This window comes from Canis lupus, chromosome 20, assembly GCF_011100685.1.
Source record: "Canis lupus familiaris isolate Mischka breed German Shepherd chromosome 20, alternate assembly UU_Cfam_GSD_1.0, whole genome shotgun sequence".
Lineage (NCBI taxonomy): Eukaryota > Metazoa > Chordata > Mammalia > Carnivora > Canidae > Canis > Canis lupus.
In genome coordinates, this window is record NC_049241.1 from 45,152,238 (window position 1) to 45,175,887 (window position 23,650).

Here is a 23,650-nt window from a genome sequence, read left to right on the forward strand (position 1 = left end):
AGAGGCAGGCTCTCTGTGGAGCAGGGAGCCTGATGGGGAACTTGATCCAGGACCCTGGGATAATGACCTGAGCTGAAAGCAGACGCTGAATCGACTGAGCCACCCAGGCGCCCTTAAAAATAAAATCTTAAAAACAAAAACAAAAAGTTAGGTGTTCAACAAATGCCCAAGGTATGTGAGACTGAGTTTGCCTTGAGACATGTAGGGGAAGAATTTGAGGCCCCCTCTGCTCAGAGCCCTAGTTTTCTATTCAGGACAGGCAGGCAGTATGTAGCAACCACCAAGACCCTTAGTCTGATCTAGGTCTTGCCCCCAACACTGGGTCTGCCTTCTATTTTTTTTTTTTTAAGATTTTATTTATTTATCCATGAGAGACACAGAGAGAGGCAGACACATAGGCAGAGGGAGAAGCAGGCTCCCTGCAGGGAGACTGATGGGGGACTAAATCCCAGGACCCCAGGATCATGACCTGAGCCGAAGGCAGACGCTCAACCACTGAGCCACCCAGGCATCCCTGGGTCGGCCTTCTAGAACTCTCTTCCCCCAGGAGCTGGTGGGGATTGGCTGGAACTTGGCCGTGAGTCACAAAGCCATTGTGGCACCAGGGCCCCAAGGCTGGCCATTCGGGCTGGTGGGTTCAGCTTCAGGGGCAGGTGAGTGGGGCTGGTGGAGGGTTTGGTGGGGGGTACACGGAGGCTGGGTTGTTCTCCCCTGCCCCCCAGCATCCTCAGAGTCCCCTTGGGCCCTCCAGGCCACTTTAAAAAGTGGGTCAGCTTCTCAGCCCCTCAAAACAGGGGCACTTGGGACCCCCGTAAAAACTGATGGTGGGTTTGTCTGCCTGAGGTCCTAGCCTGGAGAGCCTACCATGTTTCCCTGGGAGGCTGGGAAAGTGGTTTTAGCTTGTATAAGGAAACTGAGACTCAGAGGGGTTTACTCAAAATCGCCAAGCCAGCCATTCGGCTTACATGTCTGGGGGCCCCTAATCCTTTTTCCTGTCCCCTGTAATCACATTCCTCTCACTTTGTTGTCTATTTGTTCACTCATTCTGGTTGAGTTCACTGAGAGGACTAAACCATGTGGCTGGTGAAACCGCAGACTCTAGGATAGGTCAGTTCAGATCCTAAAGCTGTTCTCCCTAAATTCTTCAGAACTTAGCTTGAGTGGTTCTCATCCATCTGTCCATCCATCCATCTATCCATCCATCCATCCTCTTTCAACCATCCATCTATCCATCTATCCATCCATGTATCTATCCATAAACATATTGAGCACCTCTTGTGTACACTGTTCTAGGCATTGGGGATTCAACAGCAAATAAAAGAGACAGACATCCCTACCCATGGGCAGCTCATAGTTCAATGGGGGAGGCAAATCAGAAATAAAGTAAAGAAGTATGAAATATAGTATGTTGGCTTCCCTGGGCCTCAGGCTCCTCCTCTGTGAAGTGGAGACGATGACTGTGCCCGCCTCCTGGAGAACCAGTCTCAGGCCCATTACACTGATGCTTGTTCTGAATGGGCCCAGCCCATTTGCGGCTGGGATGAAGACTGGGAAGGGGCAGGACACTCAGGCCATCAAATAAGTGAAGCTAGAATGTTCACCATGAAAGGAGGCAGCACAGGGGTCTTTTAAAACAAATCTATTTTGATCATCTTTGTCTTGAAGTTTTTAATCTCTTATCATGTCAATTACTAATATGGTTGAATTTAAGTCTTCTGTTAATGGGCATTTTTAGATGGTTTCTGGTTTGGGGTGAGTATGAACACTTGTACCTCTTAAATGTAAATGTTAGGGTGGAATTGACAAGTTACCTTCAAGACTGACAGTTTCCCCAGTTGGTCATGATGTGTCCACCCTTTCAATTTTAGCCATTTTTGTGGATCTGGACACCATTTCTAATGGCCGGATAGCATACAACTGTATGAATGTCCTGTTTAATTTAAGCCACCTCCTAAGTTATTTTTAGTTTTTACTCTTCATAAATAATACAGTGATGAACATCCTTGAACACTCTCCTTTATGCACTTGTAACTGACTCCCTAGCAATCACCTTGTTGGTTATTTCTAGTTGATCCGCTTTTACGTATAAAAGAACACTAGTGTAAAATTCCTTTTGCATTCATTTTTGTGGACTTAAAAGTTTTTGGCTTTTTTTTGAAATGTTAGGGTTTTTTATTTTTGTTTTTCTTTTAATATGTCTCCTCACATTGGGCTTGAAAACAGAGCCAGCCCAGGGCAGTGTTGCTGTACGTTGCATGGGATGAAAGGCTGAATGAAGGCTGCTTCCTCTTACAAGCTGGCTTCTGAGATTGCACCTTCTCCTCCTGTTCCTCCTCCAACTCTATGGCCTTCCAAGGTATGAAGATGGCTGGGAAAGGGGAATCGGCTGTTTCAGCCAAAAGTTGGGGGTGGGTTTCTGCCCAACAAACATGTTATGCTTCAGGTGACATATCAAGGATGCTTGGCAGTATCCACCCCAATTCCCTCTGAGCCAAGGTGCTTTTGGAAGCCATAGTGATCCCCTCATTCTTCTACCCACCCATCTGCCAGTGATCTACCCATTACCTGTTAATCATTCACCATCCATGCACTGATCCATCCAGCCATTCATCAGTTCACCTCTTATTCATTGATCTCTTCACCAATTCCTTCAGCTCTCTCCATCCACACACTCATTTATCTACTCAGGTCTCGTCCATCCTCTACTCACTGGTCTGTCCATCCATCCATTCCACCCTTCTTTCCCCTCCTGCTTATTCATCCATCCACTCATTCATCCATTTACCCACTCATCCATCCATCCATCCATCCATCCATCCATCCATCCATCCATCCACCTACCCATCTGTCCATCCATCCATGTGTCCATTTCCTTATTTATTGATCTATTCATCAATTCATTCGTCTACTTCATTTACCTATTTATTCTTCCACACAACCCTTTATCCATCTTTCTAACCCATCCACCATTCATTTATCCAGATATATCCATTCAGTATCTATCTACCCAAATTCCAATCCCCTCCATCATTCATTTATGAATATAGCCACCCACCCAACACTCACCTGTCCACAGTCTGGAACCCAGGCCCTTTGACTGAGATGAGGACACAGAAATGACTCAGACCTGGTTCCTACCCTCTATGAATTCACAGTAAACAGGGAGAGGCAAATAACACACACACACACACACACACACACACACACACACACAGAGGAAATTTCCCAAATAGTGCGATCAGAGCTATATTCACAGTATGTTCCAGATATAAAGGAAGTTCAAAAAGCAAGAAGGTGATTGGGCTTTCAGCTGAGAATGTGCATTGTTGCCAGCACTGAAGTAGCCACAGGATGATGAGGGAGATGTAGATATCAAAGACCACCTGGGCAGGTAGCTGGGAGAGAGGGGGGCCTGCAGAGGAGAGGAGAAAGATTGCAAGGTGTCAGAAACAAGAAGATGTAGGTACTGGAGCGCTTGCTCCAGCCAGGAAACCTCTCATCTCTATGGTCCCACTCTCTGACCACCTCTCTGCCCCCCTCCACAGGCAGAGCTGACCCAAGGAACCAAGACAATGCAGGAAGCAACACAGCTACAGTTGTCACCTGATGGGCAGAGCTTCTACCAGCCCCAGTCTGTCTCTAATATCCAAGACAGAGCAAGGACACTGAGTCCACAGCCTCAGCACGAGCCACTTGTGTCCAGGGAGACCCTTCTGCAACAGCATGACAAGGACAAGATGGTGTCTCGTCACATCCCACACCTACGGGCTATGGTTGAGAGCCAGGCCTTCAAGAACGTCCTGGTGGATGAGATGGACATGATGCTCTCCCGTGCAGCCACCCTCATCCAAGCCAACTGGAGAGGCTACCAGCTCCGGCAAAAGCTGATCTCCCAGATGATGGCAGCAAAAGCCATCCAGGAGGCCTGGCGACGCTTCAACACTAGGCGTCTCCTCCGGTCCGGGAAGTTGGTGGAAAAAAAAGTGAGCATGGAGGAGGGGGACATCCCTTACCATGCCCCCCAGCAGGTGCGGTTCCAGCATCCTGGAGAGGGCAAGCCCCCTCTGACCCAGCCTGTCATGGTGAGCAAAGAGACCCAGTTCCCTTCCTCTGACAGCCTGGCTGCCTACACCCACCAGCTGGCCCTGCTCCAGAGCCAGAGTACTCTACAGCCTGGCATGCAGGCTCCTTGTGCCACTAGGGGCCCCAGCGTCACCTTCCTGCCACACCAGACCGTTGCCATCAGACTTCCATGTCCAGTGAGTCTAGACACAAAGTGCCACCCATGCCTGCTGACCAGACCTGTCAGAAATGCCTGCCTTGTCCATGTAGAAGGGGACATGGTGAAGGCCAAGCAAGTAACTGCCAGAGTCAACAAGGCAGGAGCCCCAGGGCCTCCACCATGTGGAAGGTATGCTCAGGCCATTCATGGATCACTCAAGACCCAGACCCAGGCCCACATGGAAGCAGAGGTCCTCAAAGCCCCACCCCAAACAGGCCCAGCACCTGTGATGAACAAGACCCCACCTCAGATGTATCCGGTGGCTGCAGTGACCAAGACCCCACCCCAGCCATGTCCAGTGCCCACGGTAACAATAGCCAAGACCCCACCCCAGATATACCCAGTGTCCCGGATAACCAAGACCCCAACCCAGATGTACCCAGCAGCTGCAATGACCAAGACCCCACCCCAGACATACCCCGCAGCCGCGATGACCAAGACCCCACTCCAGTCATGCCTGGCAGCCATGATGAACAAGACTCCACCCCAGCCATGCTCAGTGCCCCTGGTAACAATAACCAAGGCCCCACCCCAGACATACCCGGTAGCCCCAGTGGCCAAGATCCCACCCCAGACATGCCCGGTGGCTGCAATGGCCAAGACCTCACCTCAGGCATCCCAGCCAGTCACAATGATCAAGAGCCCACTTCAGTCATGCCTGGCGGCCATGGTGAACAAGACCCCACCCCAGCCATGCCCTGCAGCTCCGATGTCCAAGACCCCAATCCAGATGCGACCAACAGCCTCAACGACTAACACTGCACCCCAGACACGACCGGCAGCCATGATGGCCAAGATCTCACCACAGATATGCCTGTTGGCCTCTATGATCAAGCCCACAACACAGGCAAGGCCTGTGGCCGCGACGACCAAGACTCCTCCCCAGACGTGCCCAGTGCCTGCTGTGGCCAGGACTCCAACTCAGATGCGCCCGGCAGCCCCGATGACCAAGACCCCACTGCAGACGTGTCCAGCAGCTGGTGTGGCCAAGACTCCATCTCAGACACTCCCAGGGGCCACAGTGACCAAGACCCCTCCTCAGACGCGTCTGGCAGCCATGGTCACCAAAACCCCAGCCCAATTTCGCTCAATGGCTGCCATCCTCAGGACCCTCTGCCTGCCACCTGCAGCAGCTGGAAATCTGAAGTCTTCGCCTCCAGCAGTGGCAGCAGCTGGAATTCCCAACACCTCATCCCACACATATCTGAATGGACCAAAGGCCAAGGCTGTGGTGAGCACAAAGCAGACAGCAGGCATGGTCAAGATCTCTTCTCACTCATACCTGGCTAATGGAAAGGTCAAATACTTGTCCTCACATCTGGGAGCTGGGGCCCCCAAGGCTACAGCGAGGCCACCTTTGGAAGCTGAAAAACTCAAGGCCGTCTCCCAGAAGCAGGTGAAAACAGAAACAATGTCTAATACCACCATAGCCATTGGAATGCCCCGGGATTCACCCTGGGCAAAAGTGGCTGAGGACAGGAGCAAGTCCTCATTACAGACACACCTGAGGACGGATGTCGTGAAGGTTCAGTCGCAGGTGTATATGCCCATAGAAACAGCCGTGGTCCTGCCCCAGGCACAGTTGGCCACATGTCCAGTCAAAGCCCTGCCCCAGACACATCTGGATACATGTCTGGCCAAAGCTCTGCCCCAGGAACGGCTGGCCACCTGTTCAACCGCAGCCTCGTCCCAGGGACAGCTGCTCGCCGAACTGACTGCGGCTTTGCCTCGGGCACATCTGGGCACCTGTCTGGCCAAGACCCTGTCCCAGGCACATCCATCGGCCAAGCTGGCCAAGGCCCTGTCCCAGGGACATCCACCTGTTGAGCTGACCACATCTCAGGCTCAGGCACACCTGGGCTCCTGTCTGTCCAAGGCCCTGTCCCAGGCACATTCTCCCGCCAAGCTGACCAAGGCTCCGTCCTTCGCACATCTAGGCACGTGTCTGACCAAGGCACAGTCTCAGGCTCATCTGGCTACAGGAGTGATGAAGGTCCAATCTCAGGCACATCTGCCCACCGGGCTGACCAAGGTGCAATCCCAGGCCCAGCTGGTCACAGAAACAGCCAAGTGCCTCTACGCAGCCCACCAACCTGCTGAGCTCAGCAACAAGACCCAGTCGCAGCCGTTCCTGGCTGGGTTCAAGGCCTCCACCCAGCCCTGCCAGCACGTTGGTGCTCTTGGCCCTCTGCCCCGACCCACACCAGAGGACAGACTGACCCAGATCCAGCCCCATGACTGTGCGCAAGGCAAAGCCACCCAGGGCCCACGCCAGGGGGTCTCTGAGGCCCAGAGCATGCTAGTGCCTCTGCTGGCGTCTGCCGGACACCCCGCATGTAACGTGGAATCCTGGGGCGATAGCGGGGCTACCCGGACCCAGTCATCGATGGCCAGCCCTGCCACACCCTGCCAGGAAGACCTGGCGACCTCCCAGCTGGCCTCCCTGTGTGCGGAGCTGGCTGCCGAGCTGGGCTCCCAGGAGGACCTCCGTGCCCTCTTGGCAAAAGCCCTTTCCCAGGGGCAAGTGAGGGCAGCCCTGAACCAGGCTCTGTCCAAGAAAGTTCTGGGCGCCACGATGGCCAAGGCCCTGCCCCAGGGCATGCTGGGTGCAGCGCTGATGAAAGTGCTGTCCTGGGGCGAGCTGGGCCTCGCCCTGTCGCGCACCCTGTCCCCCGGCGAGCTGCGGGCAGAACTCACTAAAGCCAAGCAGGGTAAACTGGCGGACGTGCTCAGCAAGGCCCTGACAGAGGAGGAGTGGGCTGCTCTGAACCAAGCCCTATGTCAGGGGGAGCTGGGCGCTGTCCTGAGCCAGTCTCTGTCTCAGGCAGCGCTGAGGACTGGAGTCTTCCCCAAGGCCGCCTCGAAAACCGCAGGAAGCAGGATGACTATGGTCCCCGCCCCGGTGGAGGTGGACTACAGGGGGAGCCCATCGGCCGCATGGGGGCCCAACCTAGGCCCCGTGAGACCACAGCCCAGCAAGGTCAGGGTTCCCCAGGACGGGGCCTGGGAGGGCTTCGTCACAGGCTGGCCTGCCGGGTTCTTGGAAGAGATGGGGGATGGGGCCATGCTCGGGAGGTCACCCTGCTCATCAGTGGTCTTTATGGGTGCCTCCCTGGCTAGTAGAGTGATCACCACGATTCATCAGTATCCCCTGATTGCTGCCCTGGACCCCACTCTGTCATGGGAGGTGGAGCCCAGCAGGGCCTCCCCAAACCTTTATTTGAGCTCTGAGATCAGTGGAGAAAATGCGTGCCTGGCCCCAGGCACCAGTGAATTGGCATCAGATCTCAACCCCATGGAGAGTGACACGGGCCCTAATTTGCCCAAACCACCCCACCTGCAGCTGCCCCCCAGTCTGTGGCAGCTGCTCATTGCCAATGGCGTGGGCCCAAGCACCAGCCAGCCATCGGTGGCTGGTGGCACAGTTCCAAGCGCCCATAAGCCACACGTGGTCAGCAGGGTGGCCTCACGTCGGTGGGCGTCTACCGGGGAGGGCAAGGGGGCCTCAGGTACACTTCCCTGCGCCGCTGGTGGTGGGAGGGCTGCCCATTCCCAGCAGTGTACCGTTACCTACGGGAGATCTGTTTGCTGGGGTCAGCCCTCCGGGATCAACAGGGTGCCCCCCGGTGTGTATCGATCCTCAGCTGCCAAGGTGTCACAACAGCCCTCTGTGGCCCGTGAGGAGACCACGCAGAAAACCCCGTCCCCAAATCACAAACGGGCCTCCGCGGCTACCAGGGAGAGAACCAACAAGTCGACCCCAGGTCCACTGAGGGCTGCCAGTATGAGCAAAATGTCCCTGACTCAACCACAGATCCCCAAGGCCTGTGACATCACCCTGGGTCTCTTGCCTGGCTCCATGGTTCCTGGTCATCGCTGGGCCTTCAAGACTCAGGCTGATCCCAGTGTGTTCCCAGCCCCCCCAGGCAATAAGTTGGCACATACTCTTACCCGTTTGGCAGTCCCTAGGCAGGAGAGGAATCGAACCCAGGGCACCGTTGCCAGTACGTACTGCCCACAGGAGCGAGTGACTGGCCATATACTCACTGAACTGGTGGCCAGTTTGCCCCAGGGTCCAGACAATGACCTGCCTGGAAGCCTCTCTCAAGGCTCCACAGACTATGGCCTGAATGTGAGTAATTCCCAGAGCTCCCTGCCTAGCTGCAGCTCGCTCAGCCTCTCCAGCATGTCTGTGGCCAGTCTGACTGCTGTCGACCTGGTGGAGGAGGAGTCCTGGGAGGCCAACTTGGATGGGGAAATTAATCTAGATACCCTCCTCTCCGGAGAGGCTGTGGGGAGGCCCCAGAAGCCTAGAGATAGGGAAGAAACTAAGAAAGTGGGCCGGGGCCACACGACCCCACGCCTCTACCACCAGCCCTCTGCAGGCTCAAAGCTGATCCCCATTCTGCACCAGAGCTCAGTGTCCGGTCGCGTGACCCTGAGTGTCCACTGGGGCTCAGATGATCAGGATGATGGGGATGTGTCCTCAGGTCAAAGCTCCATGGGTCTGAAGGAAAGCTTATCTCAGAAATCCTACAGGACAGGACTGACCAGAAGTCTGTCTTTGGATAATGTCCCTACCACGCATGAGCAGACATCCATGGCCACTAGGTTGACCTCAAGCCTATCCCAGCCATCGGTAGTCAGTAAGGTGGCTCCAAACCCAGGCCAGCCACTTACGGTCAGTAGGGTTGCCCCCAGCCCATCTGAATTACCTGTGTCTGGTAAGGTCACCCCTAGTCTAACTGAGCCATCTATCGCTAGTAAGGTGACCCTCAGCCTAGGCCAAACATCTATCACTGGTGGGGTAGCCACAAACCTAGCCCGGCCATCTGTGACCAATGCGGTGGCCCCCAACCTAGCACAAGCATCTATGACCGGTGGGGTGGTCCCCAGCCTAGCACAGCCATCGGTGACCAGTGGGATCGCCCCTAGCTTAACCCGGCCATCTATAACTGGTGGGGTGGTCCCTAGCTTAGCTCAGGCATCTGTGACTGGAAGGGTGGCCCCCAGTCTATCTCAGGCATCTGTGACTGGAAGGGTGGCCCCCAGCCTATCTCAGGCATCTGTGACTGGCAGGGTGACCCCCAACCTCACCTGGCCATCTGTGACCCGTGGGGTGGCCCCTAGCCTCGCCTGGCCATCTGTGACCCATGGGGTGGCTCCCAGCCTCACCCAGGCATCTGCAACCAGCGGGGTATCCCCCAGCCTAGCCCGGCCATCTGTGACTGGTGGGTTGGCCCCCAACCTCGTCCAGGCATCTGTGACCGGTGGGGTGGCCCCCAGCCTAGCTCAGGGATCTATGACTGGTGGGGTGACCCCCAGGCTCACCCAGCCATCTATGACCAGTGGGGTGGCCCCCAGCCTTTCCCGGCCATCTGTGACCAGTGGGGTGGCTCCCAGCCTTGCCCAGGCATCTATGACTGGTGGGGTGACCCCCAGCCTCGCCCAGGCATCTATGACTGGTGGGGTGACCCCCAGCCTCACCCAGCTATCTGTGACCAGTGGGGTGGCCCCCAGCCTTGCCCAAGGATCTATGACCGGTGGGGTGACCCCCAGCCTTGCCCAGCCATCTGTGACCAGTGGGGTGGCTCCCAGCCTTGCCCAGGCATTTATGACTGGTGGGGTGGCTCCCAGCCTTGCCCAGGCATCTATGACTGGTGGGGTGACCCCCAGCCTCGCCCAGGCATCTATGACTGGTGGGGTGGCCCCCAGCCTCACCCAGCTATCTGTGACCAGTGGGGTGACCCCCAGCCTTGCCCAGGCATCTATGACTGGTGGGGTGACCCCCAGCCTCACCCGGCCATCTGTGACCAGTGGGGTGGCCCCCAGTCTTGCCCAGGCATCTGTGACCAGTGGGGTTGTCCCCAGCCTAGTCCAGGCATCTGTGACCAGTGGGGTGGCCCCCAGCCTAGCTCAGGCATCTATGGCCAGTGGGGTGACTCCTAGCCTTGCCCGGCCATCTGTGACCAGTGGGGTGGCCCCCAGCCTTGCCCAGGTATCTATGACTGGTGGGGTGGCCCCCAGCCTCGCCCAGGCATCTATGACTGGTGGGGTGGCCCCCAGCCTCACCCAGCTATCTGTGACCAGTGGGGTGACCCCCAGCCTTGCCCAGGCATCTATGACTGATGGGGTGACCCCCAGCCTCGCTCGGCCATCTGTGACCAGTGGGGTGGCCCCCAGCCTTGCCCAGGCATCTATGACTGGTGGGGTGACCCCCAGCCTCGCCCAGGCATCTATGACTGGTGGGGTGGCCCCCAGCCTCACCCAGCTATCTGTGACCAGTGGGGTGACCCCCAGCCTTGCCCAGGCATCTATGACTGGTGGGGTGACCCCCAGCCTCGCTCGGCCATCTGTGACCAGTGGGGTGGCCCCCAGTCTTGCCCAGGCATCTGTGACCAGTGGGGTTGTGCCCAGCCTAGTCCAGGCATCTGTGACCAGTGGGGTGGCCCCCAGCCTAGCTCAGGCATCTATGGCCAGTGGGGTGACTCCTAGCCTCGCCCGGCCATCTGTGACCAGTGGGGTAACCCCCAGCCTGGTTAAGCCATCTATGACTGATGGGGTGGACCCCACCGTAGCCCAGCCACCAGTGACTGGTGCAGTGGCCCCCAGCCCAGCTCAGGCATCCATGGCCTGTGTGGTGGCCTCCAGCCTAAGCCAGCCAGCAGTGACCAGTGGAGTGGCTCCCAGCCTAGCACACCCATCTATGGTTGGTGGGATAGCCCCCAGCCTAGGCCAGCCATCAGTGGCCTGTGTGGTGGCCCCCAGCCTAGGCCAGCCATCAGTGGCCTGTGTGGTGGTCTCCACCCTAGCCCAGCCATTTGTGGCCAATAGAGGGCCCCTCAGCCTATTCCAGCCATCTGTAATTGGTGGTGCTGGTTGCACTGTTGGCCAGTCAGATTGGATGCCTAAGGTGGGTTCAAATGTACCATCAAGGGTGGATGCAGTGGCCTCTAGCCTGCATCATCCATCATTTGTGACTGAAATCCCTGCGGGTACATCATGTCCCCCTACAACTAGCAGCATGGGCCAAGATCTGAACCAGTCATCTGTGGCCACCGAGACGGCTCTATGTCAAGAGCCTGTAATGGTTGATGGGGTGGCCTCAAACCCCCAGGCCCCTGAGTTCAATGAGGTGCCCCTGGCATTTCATCAGCCACTCAGTGTCAGTGGGGGGCACCCAAACATAACCGAACATTCTGCTGTCACTCTCTCTGCCCCAAATATCTACCAGACATCCGGTGCTAGTGGAGAGGACTCTTGTCTAGACCGAGGAACCAGTATATCTCCGGGGGCTCTGTTCAGGGGCATGGCTGCAAGCATCTCCCCCGGCGCTATGGCTGCTAGCATGTTCCCAAATATGTCTCGGGGGACCCTGGCTGCTGGTATGTTCCTCAGTATGTCTCCAGGACCTATGTCTCCGGGCATGACAGGGAGTGTGTGCCAGGGGAGTGTGACGACTGGTATGGGCCCAAACCAATTTCAAGTAGTCAGCGGCATGGCTCCCATTGCATTCCCAGCCTCCGTGGCAGGGGCCCCTTTGATTCACGAACAAGCCACAGAGGTGGGTCCTGGTTTCTCTTGGGCTTCAGTGCCCAACAGACTGGGTATGAGGCCATTCAGGTTTTCTCAAGCCAACGCAGACCCCACCATGTCTCAGGTCAATGTTGATCTACCAGTATCTTTGAACCACCAGCATCCTCCTGTGTCCACAGTTGTGGCATCTGGTTACCAACAAGCTGATGCTTTCAGCCAGGAGCCCCTGATGGGCACAGCTAGCGGCCTGGTGCCAGGTTCTGTAGCCACCAGGATGCCCGCAGCCCTGGCCCCGGCTACTGCGGCCAGTGGTGTGGCCCCCAGCCTTCCCCCAGGGTCTGTGATCAGGGGCGTGGGCCAGAGCCTGCCTCCAGGGCCGGTGATCAGTGGTGTGCCTCCCCGCCTTCCGCCCAGTTACGTGATCAGTGGTGTGGCTCCAACCTTTCCCGCAGGGTCTGTGATCTGTAGTATCAGCCACAGCCTTCCCCCGGGATCTGTGATTAGTGGCATGGGCCAGGGTCTTCCTCCAGAACCCATGGCCAGTGCTGTGGCCCCGAGCTTTCCTCCAGGTTCTGCGGCTAGTAGGGAGCCCCCTAGTCTGACGGCAGCATCTGGGGGTGGTGGGAAGAGACAAAACCTCTCCATGAGACCCTCAGTTAGTTTCACTGCTCCAAGCCTAATCCCAGGTTCAGTGTCAAACGAGACGGACACAAATGTCTCTCCTGGGTCTGTGGCTTCTAGTGTGTTTCCAACATCTGTGGCTGGAGAACTGAATCAGGGACTGGTTCTGGGGTCCACAGCTAACGCAGCCGGTGTGCCCTCCACAGTCAGAAATGTGGCCCAGAGCCTTCCCCAGGGGTCCATGCTGGTTGGGATCACTCCCCGTCCTTACCATGGAGCCCTGGCTGGAGAAGGGTCTATAGCCCCCTTCCAGGCATCCCATACCACTAGCCTGGCTCAGCTTCATCCCCAGGGCTTGGAAGCTAGTGACACAACCAGGAGAGGACACCAAGTGCCCACAGTTCTACAAAGAGCCTCACAGTTGAACCACACCCTTGAGACGATGCCATTTGAGGCCACAGATGACCAGGCCGTGATGAAGCCAGAGGGCCTGGACAAGGGTCTGTCCCAGGTGTCCATATCCAGTGGGGACTCCATGGTCCTTGATGCAACCCCATGGATGTTCCATAGTCCCCTGTCAGGTGACATTAATGACAGCCACGAATTCCTTCCCGACAGTCAAAGACCACTGTTGGAGGAGGTAGTTCCCAACCAGACCGAATCTCTGACCAGTGGCATGGCTCCTGTCCCTCCCCAGCCCCTGAATGTTGCCAACCACTCCATGGCTGGTAGTGCCACCCCAACTCTGCAGCAGAGGTCAGCAACCAGTTGGCGGCCCCCCAGCTCCCACTTTGTGACTGGTAGCAGGGTCCCCAGTGTGCTCATGGAGTCTGTCAGGGCTCCTGGTGCCCCCTTGGCTCAACAGGCATCGATGGCTCACATCATACCCCAGAGCCCCTTGGTGGCTCACATCATACCCCAGAGCCCCTCGGTGGCTCACATCATACCCCAGAGTCCCCCGGTGGCTCACATCATACCTCAGAGCCCCTCGGTGGCTCACATCATACCCCAGAGCCCCTCAGTGGTTCATATCATACCCCAGAGCCCCCCAGCGGCTCACATCATACCCCAGAGCCCCTCGGTGGCTCACATCATACCCCAGAGCCCCACAGTGACTCACATCATGTCCCAGGACCCCCCAGTGACTCAGGTGCCCCAGAGCCCTGCCTATAATATGGGGGCTTCTACTATAGTTTCAGGGTCACCCAAGCTGGCCCATAGCAGTCCTACGGCATTCAGCTTGCACCCAGGATCTATAACTGGGATGGGGACCCCAAGCACTTCCCAGAGGTCAGGAACCACCCACAAGGCCTCCCATGTGTCACTTTATCCATCCAGCACTAGTGGAATGGCATCTGATGGGTTCCAGGTAGCAGCTGTCCCCAGGGCACACCAGAAGCCAGTGTCTGGGGACCTGGTTCAGAACAACCACAAGTTTCTTGGCTCTAGAAAATCCTATAGGTCCATGCATGGTTATTCCGTCTCAGACATGCTAGACAGTAACATAGCCAAGGTTGTGCCCTTGCATGAAGTGCAGGAGCACACCTACAGGTCCTCACAGGAAAGTCCCAAACACTCCAAGAGTGCGCCACCGGTCGTAACACCAATCATCCGCACCACTGAGGTGGCACACAACACGGCCACCTCTAGGCTGCACCCAGGGCTTCGGAGGGTGTCTCTGGGCTATGAGTCCTCTCCTGACGGCTCCCGGAGGCCCCTTTTAGCCCAGGAGTCGATGGAGGGGTCTCTGGATTTCCGTAGCGCCGGGGCTCCTGTAGACAGTGACAGGGCATCCCTGACTCCCACTGTACTCCAGGGCCCCGTGGATGCTGGCATAGCTGGTGGCCAAGCATGGAACTCTGCCGTCCCCAGTGTAGCGGTCGGGCCCATGAGCAGCGCAGTGGCCCCTGGTGGCGTGTGGGATCTGGCCAGGGCTTCTGTGCCATGGGACACCGTGGGCAGAGAGGCAGCGGCGGATCCCAGACAGTCGGGGGAGCTGGTGGCATCGATGCAGGCTGTGGAGAAGATAATCATCCATGCTGTGGTCACTATCCAGGCATGCGCACGTGGCTACCTGGTGCGCCGTACCGTCAAGGTGTGGCACCAGTGGGCCGTCATCATCCAGGCTGCCTGGCGCGGCTACCGTGTGCGGCGGGACTTGGCCCGGCTCTCTCGAGCCGCCACCACCATCCAGGCTGTGTGGCGAGGCTTCCTCACTCGCCGGCCCGAGACTCAGCAAACCATGCTCCCGGCCATGTGGTGCAAAATGGGCAGCAGGACCAGGTCAGGATCCGACCACCGCTGTTTCCAGTCGTGCCAGCCACACATCTGCGCCCTCTGCCAGTCGCTGAGTCCCAGGCTGGGGAGCCCGCCCAGCGTGGTGATGCTCGTGGGTTCCAGCCCCCGCACGTGCCACATGTGTGGCCACACGCTGCCCACTCGGGTGGTGCACGGCATGGGCCGGGGCTCCACAGTCCAGGCTGGCTTGCCGTGGGGCTGCGCCACCCAGATGAATTCCCGGAGCCCCCGGCTGTCCCGTCGCCGGATTAAGGCGGCCACGGCCATCCAGTCGGCCTGGAGAGGCTTCAGCGTACGCCGCCGTCTGAAGCAGCAACAGATGGCAGCCAAGATGCTTCAAGCCACCTGGCGCGGCCATCGCACCCGGGCCTCCCTCACTACGGATGCGCTCTTGGGGCCGGAAGCGTGGGACAGCTCGCAGCACATGCAGTGGCCAGGTGTCTAGAACATCGGCTGACTAGTGGGGCGGGGGACACCAGGGGAGGGACAGTGTGGCTCTCTGGGTCTAATGAATAAAGCCCTCCACAGCCTGGGTCTTGGTCCACCTGTGTTCATGAAGGTGTCTTGGGCATGGTTGGCGGGGTGGGGGGGCAGGGGAATTGGGAGGGTCTGGAGCATCCTGGATGGGAGAGGCCCTAAATTTTGCCTCCAGCCATGCAGTTAGTACATGAGGTCTGTGGCTGGGATCGGAACCCTCAGCCTCTTCCAGAGCTCAGAGCCAACTATGTGGCCCCACATATATTACTGTGTCTATTGGGGCCTAATGGGGTGGAGTCCAGTCAGTTCCAGATGAAAGCTGTCCCCAGTACATTCCAGAAGCCAGTGTTGGGAAAGCTGGCCTAAAATGGCTGCCATGAGATTGTTGGCCCTAGAAAAATCCTACAGGTGCATGCGTGGGTGCCTCGTTCAAGAAATGCTAGGCGGATCCAGCCACTTCCTGATTCGGGACACACATATAATGGGGCACAGAGAGAGGGAGGGGGCGACTCCAGAGGGGGCAGCCTGGGAGGAGGAGGGGCAGAGGAGGGTGGTGGCATGGATTTGGGGCAGCTGCAGAGGGAGCCACAGAGTGAAGGGGCAGGGGAGCAGGTGGGGCAGGAGGGTCTTGAGGGGATAGGGAGAGTTTGAGGGCTTCAGGGTGGACCGTGGTTTCTAGTGGTTTCTAGGAGAGGTAGGGGGTCCAGGTGGAGAGCCGGCGGGGAGTGGCATCCCATGCAACAGTAGCAGCGCCCAGAGGCCCCACGTCCCCAGGCCCCACATGTGCACAGCCCCACGTGCCGAGAGCAGCGTGCGTGTGCACCTGCAGGTGTAAAGAGCACCTGGCCACACACCTGTGAAGAGCCCGCCTTTTGTCCTTCCCACACAGGAATGGCAGGCTCCCAGCTGCCCCCGCCACTTCTGCTGCTGGCTCTGGTGCTGCTGCTGGGGAATTTCTCTTCACAGACACCTCCAGAGGTAAGAACAGGGAAGGAGGCGGCCTGGCTTCCAGGAAGCTGGAGCAGACATGGGGCCCAGCTGCACACCTGGCTTCTGGAGCCCTCCTTCAGGCCACACTGGGCAGCCTACCCCGCCCCCCCCACCTCCCCCCAAAACTTGAAGGGCTGGATTTCAAAAGTCCGTTTCTTTTAGCCAGCTCCCCCAGAGAAAGGAGTGAGGAACCCAGGGCATTGGTGGGGGGGGTGGACACGAGAGCTCACTTCCCAGCCGCAAAGCATTTATGGCTCCCAGGAGACTTTCTTGGCACCTGACTTAATTTCCATCTGCTGCTCCCTAGGATGGTTCCCAGAGTGCAGGATGGTTTAGCTCGGATCCTCCTCCCCCCGCCCTCCATCTCCCACTAGGCCATTGCTCTCTCTGACCCCATGTCCCAGCCCCAAATCTGGAATATCCAGTGGACACCACCACACATGGCACTCTTCCTGCAGGCAAGGGCTTCGCTCAGAAGGCACATTTACCCTCGTTGCGGAGCCCAGGAAACCGAGGCGGAGGCAAGCCGAGTCTCCCAGCTGTGCCAGGCCCAGGTTAGAACCAGATGACTTGGCTCTTGCCAGCCTCCGAGTCTAGGACTCTCTGGGCAAAGCAAACTCCTGGCACAGTGCCTGGGAAGACCCCTCCTTCACCTTCCGGTCAGGTCTCCCGTAGCTCATGCGCACCTGCCGGCTCTGTGCTGGGCGCTCAGCAGAGCTTGTGTCCTCCTCCGCCTCTTCTTTCAAGGCCCACTGCTATTCTCCCATTCACGTGAAAAGTTTGGCTCTCTAGGGTCCTGGCTTGGCTGGGGGTTCACTGCGGCCCTGAGTAATCTTCTGATTTCAGCAGAAATTCCTCAGTGATGGGAAGCAGTCTGGGGAGGCTGGCCTCTTGGTCCTTGACTCCTTGGAGGTCATTAAGGGGCCCTCTTACCATCTTCCCAGTCACCTGGGGCCAGACTCGTACCATTCTGAGCCTCTGTTCCCCATGTGTAAACTGGGAATGCCATGAGGCCAGTGCATGGTGCCTCTTCTAGATTTCTCTGTCATTCCCCACAGAGCTTGGGAGATTGGACAGAGAACTGGCGGTGGCGGTGGTGGTGGTGGTGAGGTGTCTGTGTGTAGACCCAGCTCCCTCCTGGGGCCAGCACTGGATGTTACTTCTGCATTTTTGATGCCTGGGGTGAGGCAAAAGAGGAAGCATACAGACTCACCCAGGGCAGAGTGGATGGGGTGGGGCAGGGAGCCGTTGATGGATGAACTGGCAAGCTGCTAAAATGCCTAGGAGCCCAGAACTGGGAAGTAAAACATTTACCCACCCTCAGTCTAGCTCCTGGGCTCAGTGCCTGGGATGGGGTAGGAGCCAGGGAGTGGCTGGAACAAAGCAGGGTAGATTTCCAGAGACCCAATCCTCTGATTCTTCCCAGAGCCCAGACTTCTAAGCCAGGCCCTCATTAAGGACTCTGAGTTTAGCCTTGGGGACCTTCCAGGTATCTGGTGAAGAAGATTAGGGCTGATTCCTACCCCCACCCCACCCCCGAGAGCTCGGAGGTGGATCCGTGCAGATGAGCACCACTGAATACCTACTAGGTGCCAAACCTATGTGAGCACTCAGAGGCTCTGCCTCATGATGATATCCATTCGACAGACAAAGAAACTGAGTCCCAGAAAGTTTAAGAGAGTTCCCCAGGGGGACCTTGCTGGATCAGTTGGTGGAGTGTGCAACTCCTAATCTCAGAGTCATGCGTTCAAGCCCCACATTGGGAGGGTGGGGTTTACTTAAAGAAAGAGTTCCCCAGCAGGCTGCCTGGGTTCAGAGGGCCTCTAGAGCCCTGAAACAAGAATAGGGGCTGGGAGGGCCTGACCTGGCCTGGAACCCCGGCTGTGGGACTTCAGACAAGGGTGCCTTGTTTTCCACTGAGCACTTGCATGGTGCACTAAATCCCCCAGGTCTTGCTGAGAGGCAGGTGTTTGCTATCTGGGATAATAGGGAAGTTGACATCCAGAGAAGGGCTGGGGCCAGGGCTGGGGCCGGAGCTGGGGCTGCACACCCTCGTTCCCGACCATCTCCTCCTCATACCCTCCATGGTGGTTTCCTTCCCTGGGTTATTTTTGCTGGTGCTCTTGGAGAGCGGGGTGGAGAAGCCAACTTCCAAGGTACAGCTCCTCCAGTTCAGTGGAAACATCCAACCACTTCAGCACCCCTGAGTTCAGAGACAGGCTCGACCATCCATCCCAGAACCCCAAGTTTGGAGACAGGCTTGTTAAAACAGAAAATTCAATGGAGTAAAATATGAAGATCTAAATGACTGTATTGATGATTCATGAATTGGGTAGCATCCCATCTTAGCAGATACAAAGGAGTTCTGAGGAGCTGTACAGAACAGAAGCCTCTTATAGCCTCTTATAGGAAGAGAAGGGAAGTTTCTAGCAAAGGCAAGTTTACCTTCCTTTGGGGGAAAGCAGAGGAGAGGCATCTGTTGGGCAGATTATCTCCCAAGGGCTGACCAGATCAATCCAGATCGATGGGGCAAAGGTCATACTTTGGTGGGAGGTGTGGAAACCCCAATTCGATCAGGTATTAAGTCTTGGTTTGCTGATGTGGAGCTTAGCACAAGTGACTCCATTTTGGACCTGTTTCTTTTTTAGCAGACTCAATGGAGCGGCGCCCCTAGTTCAGGGGAAGACTCCATGATCTCCCATAGGTCTTCAAGTTCAGAGGCAAACCCCACCATCCAGCCCAGCTCCAGCTCCACAAGTCCAGGGTTGGCGCCCACCTTCCCACAACCAGAAACAGTCACCCCCTCCCAGTTCTGGCTCCCCCAGTTCAGAGCTCACCACTACCTCCCACTCCGCAAATTTCCACCAACTTGACCCTGCATTGGAGCTCCTCTTCTCCCAGCCCCAGAACAGAGCCCCCCTCCATGCCCTCCAACACCACTGATGGGACCTCTGTGGCCACTGGCCCTGGTGAGTGCTGAGAGGTTTGGGGGTTGGGGGAGTGGTTGGGGGTACCAGGCTGCAGTTCTGTGATCGGCCACCAGGGAGAGACACAGACCTGCGAATATGTGGAAGAAGGGCTTCTCCCCACCCTCTGCCCGGTGTCACCTAAAGCCCTCAGGCCTTCATTCTATGCACATTTATTGAGCACCTAGTGTGTATCAGATCCTGGAAACACAGCTTTGTTGGGAGACAGATTATGAGTAAATTATAGACTTGTTTCTAGGGGATCCCTGAGTGGCTCAGCAGTTTAGTGCCTGCCTTTGGCCCAGGGCCTAAGTCCCAGGTAGGGCTCCCTGCATGGAGCTTGCTTCTCCCTCTGCCTGTGTCTCTGCCTCTCTCTGTCTCTGTCTCTGTCTCTCTCTCTCTCTCTATATATATATATATAATATATAATATATAATATATATAATATATATATCATGAATAAATAAATGAAATCTTTAAATTATAGACTTGTTTCTAATTTTTTTTTTATTTATTTATGATAGTCACACACAGAGAGAGAGAGGCAGAGACACAGGCAGAGGGAGAAGCAGGCTCCATGCACCGGGAGCCCGACGTGGGATTCGATCCCGGGTCTCCAGGATAGCGCCCTGGGCCAAAGGCAGGCGCTAGACCGCTGAGCCACCCAGGGATCCCTATACACTTGTTTCTTTTCTTTCTTTCTTTTTTTTTAAATTAATTAATTAATTAATTTATTTATTTATGATAGTCACAAAGAGAGAGAGAGAGAGAGAGGCAGAGACACAGGCAGAGGGAGAAGCAGGCTCCATGCACCGGGAGCCCGACGTGGGATTCGATCCCAGGTCTCCAGGATCGCGCCCTGGGCCAAAGGCAGGCGCCAAACCGCTGCGCCACCCAGGGATCCCTACACTTGTTTCTAAAAGAACAAAATAAACAGGATAAGGAATCAGAATGCAAATACAAGCTGATTGAATGGTCTTTCCCCCCATTTAAAAAAAAAATTATTTATTTATTCATAGAGACAGAGAGAGAGAGGCAGAGACACAGGCAGAGGGAGAAGCAGGCATCATACAGAGAGCCTGACGTGGGACTCGATCCAGGGTCACCAGAATCACGCCCTAGGCTGCGGGCGGCGCTAAACCGCTGCGCCACAGGGGCTGCCCTTTTCCCCCCATTTTTAAAAAAATTTTTTAAAAAAGATTTTATTTATTTATTCATGAGACACACACACACACACACACACACACACACACACACACAGGGAGAGGGAGAAGCAGGCTCCATGCAGGGACACTGATGTGGGACTCGATTCCGGGTCTCCAGGATCAGACCCTGGGCCGAAGGCGGCGCTAAACCGCTGAGCCACCCGGCTCCCTAAAAAGATTTTTTTTAAAAAGATTTTATTCATTTATTCATGAGAAACAGAGACATTGGCAGAGGAAGAAGCAGGCTCCCCATAGGGAGCCCGATGCAGCAGGACTTGATCCCAAGACCCCGAGATCACCCCCCGCGCCAAAGGCAGACGACACTCAACCTCTGAGCCACCCAGGTGTCCCTAAAAACTTCTATTTATTAAGTAGCCTCTACCCACACATAGGGCTCGGACTCACAACCCCGAGATCAAGAGTTGCATGCTAGGATTGAAAGTTTTTTTTTAAATATATATATATTTTTTAAATTTTATTTATGATAGTCACACAGAGAAAGAGAGAGAGGCAGAGACACAGGCAGAGGGAGAAGCAGGCTCCATGCACCGGGAGCCCGACGTGGGATTCGATCCCGGGTCTCCAGGATCGCGCCCTGGGCCAAAGGCAGGCGCTAGACCGCTGAGCCACCCGGGCTGCCCCATATGTTGTCTCCTAAATGTCCAAAGGGTGATGACATGCTTGAAGTCGCAGAGCATGAACCATCTTCAGAAAAGCATTGACTTTTGCATGTGTCCTCAGCTTGTTTGCTGCATTTGGGTACAGAATTCTAGACTAGATTTTTCTCACTTTGCAAGAACACCTGAGAGTGGCCAACGAGGGCAGCAAAAACACAGAGAATGGAACGAATGCCTTATTGGCAAATAATACTCAAAATGAAAAGGACAAAAATGTGCTTTAAAAAAGTGACAGCTGCAACAGGAGAGGGAAATGAGCACGGCTTCCTGGGAAGGAGGCTCTGAAAAATTCTGGGCCCTGGTGGGTGTTTTGGCCTTGGGAAGACAGGGACTGGGGCTGATTCGCCTCCTCCCTCAGCTCCAGGTGACACTGGGGCCCCTGAATTGCACAGGAACCCAGGCGTGGTGGTGGCTGTGTGTCTGCTGGTGTCTGTTTTGCTCCTTGGGGCTGTGCTAATGGCTGTCAGGTGCCACCACCGGGGTGTGTCTAAGTCCTAGAAGTGGCATGAGATAGCGTGGTGAGGTGGGGCTGGGCTACAGGGATGGCCCTCCCAAGGCCCTGAATGTCCTCGTGTGTGCGTTCCTCCTCCAGGGAGCTGCGAGCCAAAGCTCATCTTTTGCCCATCACCCACCAGAGTGATCTCCATGGGGCTGAGAAGGAGGGGCGCTTGGATGGAGCAGGCGCACCTGGGAGGGGCTAGCCTTGCCAGAATAAAGCCCTTACTGTTCCTCTGTGGCCTCCTGAGTCATGGACTCCTGTGACAAACATTTCTGGGTGCCTACTATGTGCTGGGGTCAGAGTGGGGACCATTTCTCTACCCTCATGGGGCCCATAGTTTCAAAGGTGGGGACAGACGATAGCCAGGGGCTCAAATGACATCATTTCAGATGGCACAGAGGGTCATGGAGTCACAGATTGGGGCTGTGGCCGCATCCCAAGGGCCTATGTGTGCAGGTTTTTTGAGAGGGTGGAGAGGGCTTGATATTTCAACCAAGACCTGAGAGGTGGGAAGGACCCTCCTTGGAGAAAGTTGAGAGAACGGGCGTCCCAGGAAGCAGGCACAGCAAGCACAAAGGCCCTGTGGTAGGAAGAACTTGAAATATTTGGGAAACGACAAAGAAGTGAGTGGAGTCAGAGTAGGGTGAGGGAGAGGTGAGTGGGGCACTGCACTGGCTAGGGGTTTTAGCCCAAACATCGCCAGCCAGTAAGTTCCACAATCTGGTAGGTCTTCCTTCAAGTCTTTGGGAGGGCAGATTGGCAGGGGGAGAAGGCTTTCCTGGGGCAGGAACAACCTGTGCAAAGGCTTGGAGGCAGGAAGGCACCAGAAGCAGGCTGAGAATGGGGAGTCCAAATGGCTCCCCCACCTGATTGTCTCAGTTCTGTTTCCTTGGGTCTGAGCCCGGGGCCCCCACTTTCTCCCCTCCCATTGCATAGGAGGGAAAATAGCGCAAGGAGGGGCAGGCCTGGGCTTAGGGACCTTTGGTGGGTTAGTGGGTTCCTCCTGCTTCCCACCGACCCTGTCCCCAGGATCTTCCAGGCTTCTCTACCAGAGTGGGGACGAGGAGGCTCCAGGTTGTGCCTTGGCTGGGACTCTGGCGGGAGCTGTCCCCTCAAGGCTGGGCTTATCCTTCTATGAAATGGGTGGTGACAGAGGTGGGGGGTCAAGGTCACACAGCACATGGGGATGAAGCCTGCCATGGGGAGGAGGGTCATGCTTTAATGATTTTTGGGGGCAGAGGGACCGGCGGGGCCTTCCGGGCAGGCAGCCATTCTGGTGAAACATTAACTTGTTGTAGCTCAGGAGGTGGCTACACCACACAAGGCCCTTCCCTTGGGCCACAGCATCCACTGCCCCCGCCCCCCCAGCCCCTCTTGGGGGCTCTGGTTCCACTATGGTTCCAGTCCCTGCTGTTTGTGAAGAGTGCATTGGCCAGAGAGGGTCATCTATCTGCCTGGGGTGGCACAGCGTGGTGACCAACTTTCCTGGAGCCTCCAGGGACCCCAGAGGGCCACCCCTAAACTCCTGAGGCCACACCTCATGGGCTGTTCTATGAAGCACCGTGTCCCAGCCCCGGAACTGGCAAAATCTTTCCATTCTTACCTTAAATCTGCACTTACCTCTGTCTCTGTCTCTCTGTTCCCTTATCTCTCTCTTTTTGTCTTTGAGTCTCTCCATTTCTTTCTTTCTTTTTTCTCTCTTTGGCTCTTCATTTTTCTTTTTTTTTCTTTTTTTTTTTTTTTTTTTTTTTTAAATTTTTATTTATTTATGATAGTTACAGAGAGAGAGAGAGAGAGAGAGAGAGGCAGAGACACAGGCAGAGGGAGAAGCAGGCTCCATGCACCGGGAGCCCGATGTGGGATTCGATCCCGGGTCTCCAGGATCACGCCCTGGGCCAAAGGCAGGCGCCAAACCGCTGCGCCACCAGGGATCCCTGGCTCTTCATTTTTCCATCTCTCTCCCTCTCTTACAAGCACAGGAACAATTAGACTTAACACCCGCCCACCCTGAGCCTACCTCCCCCTTCATACACACATACACTTGGTCACACTCCTGGCCACTCTCACACCCATGTTGGGGACACTCTCACACACTCCCC

At 56.1% G+C, this 23,650-nt stretch overlaps 1 protein-coding gene and 1 long non-coding RNA gene across 3 annotated transcripts; both read left to right on the forward strand.

Moving 5' to 3' along the window:
* Window positions 1–529: 529 nt before the first annotated feature.
* Window positions 530–15,269, forward strand: IQCN (IQ motif containing N). The gene is made up of 4 exons (XM_038566834.1): window positions 530–653; window positions 2,224–2,356; window positions 3,546–7,262; window positions 14,256–15,269. The coding sequence occupies exons 2-4, from the start codon at window positions 2,273–2,275 to the stop codon at window positions 15,180–15,182; spliced, it is 4,728 nt and encodes a 1,575-aa protein (XP_038422762.1). The 5' UTR covers window positions 530–653; window positions 2,224–2,272; the 3' UTR covers window positions 15,183–15,269.
* A 786-nt stretch (window positions 15,270–16,055) lies between these two features.
* Window positions 16,056–21,784, forward strand: LOC111091450. Of its 2 annotated transcripts, XR_005374453.1 has the most exons (4): window positions 16,103–16,192; window positions 16,663–16,758; window positions 18,853–19,173; window positions 21,645–21,784. It is a non-coding gene; the product is annotated as an uncharacterized LOC111091450 (long non-coding RNA). The 2 variants fall into 2 exon arrangements; XR_005374452.1 differs by lacking the exon at window positions 16,663–16,758 and having other exon boundaries at window positions 16,056–16,192.
* The last annotated feature ends 1,866 nt before the right edge of the window (window positions 21,785–23,650 follow it).

Coding starts and splice junctions, on each gene's coding strand:
- IQCN (XM_038566834.1), top strand. CDS start 2,273: ATGAAGGCTGCTTCCTCTTACAAGCTGGCTTCTGAGATTGCACCTTCT. Junction 2,357..3,545: donor CAACTCTATGGCCTTCCAAG/GTATGAAGATGG, acceptor CCCCCTCCACAG/GCAGAGCTGACCCAAGGAAC. Junction 7,263..14,255: donor TGAGACCACAGCCCAGCAAG/GTCAGGGTTCCC, acceptor ACTGTACTCCAG/GGCCCCGTGGATGCTGGCAT.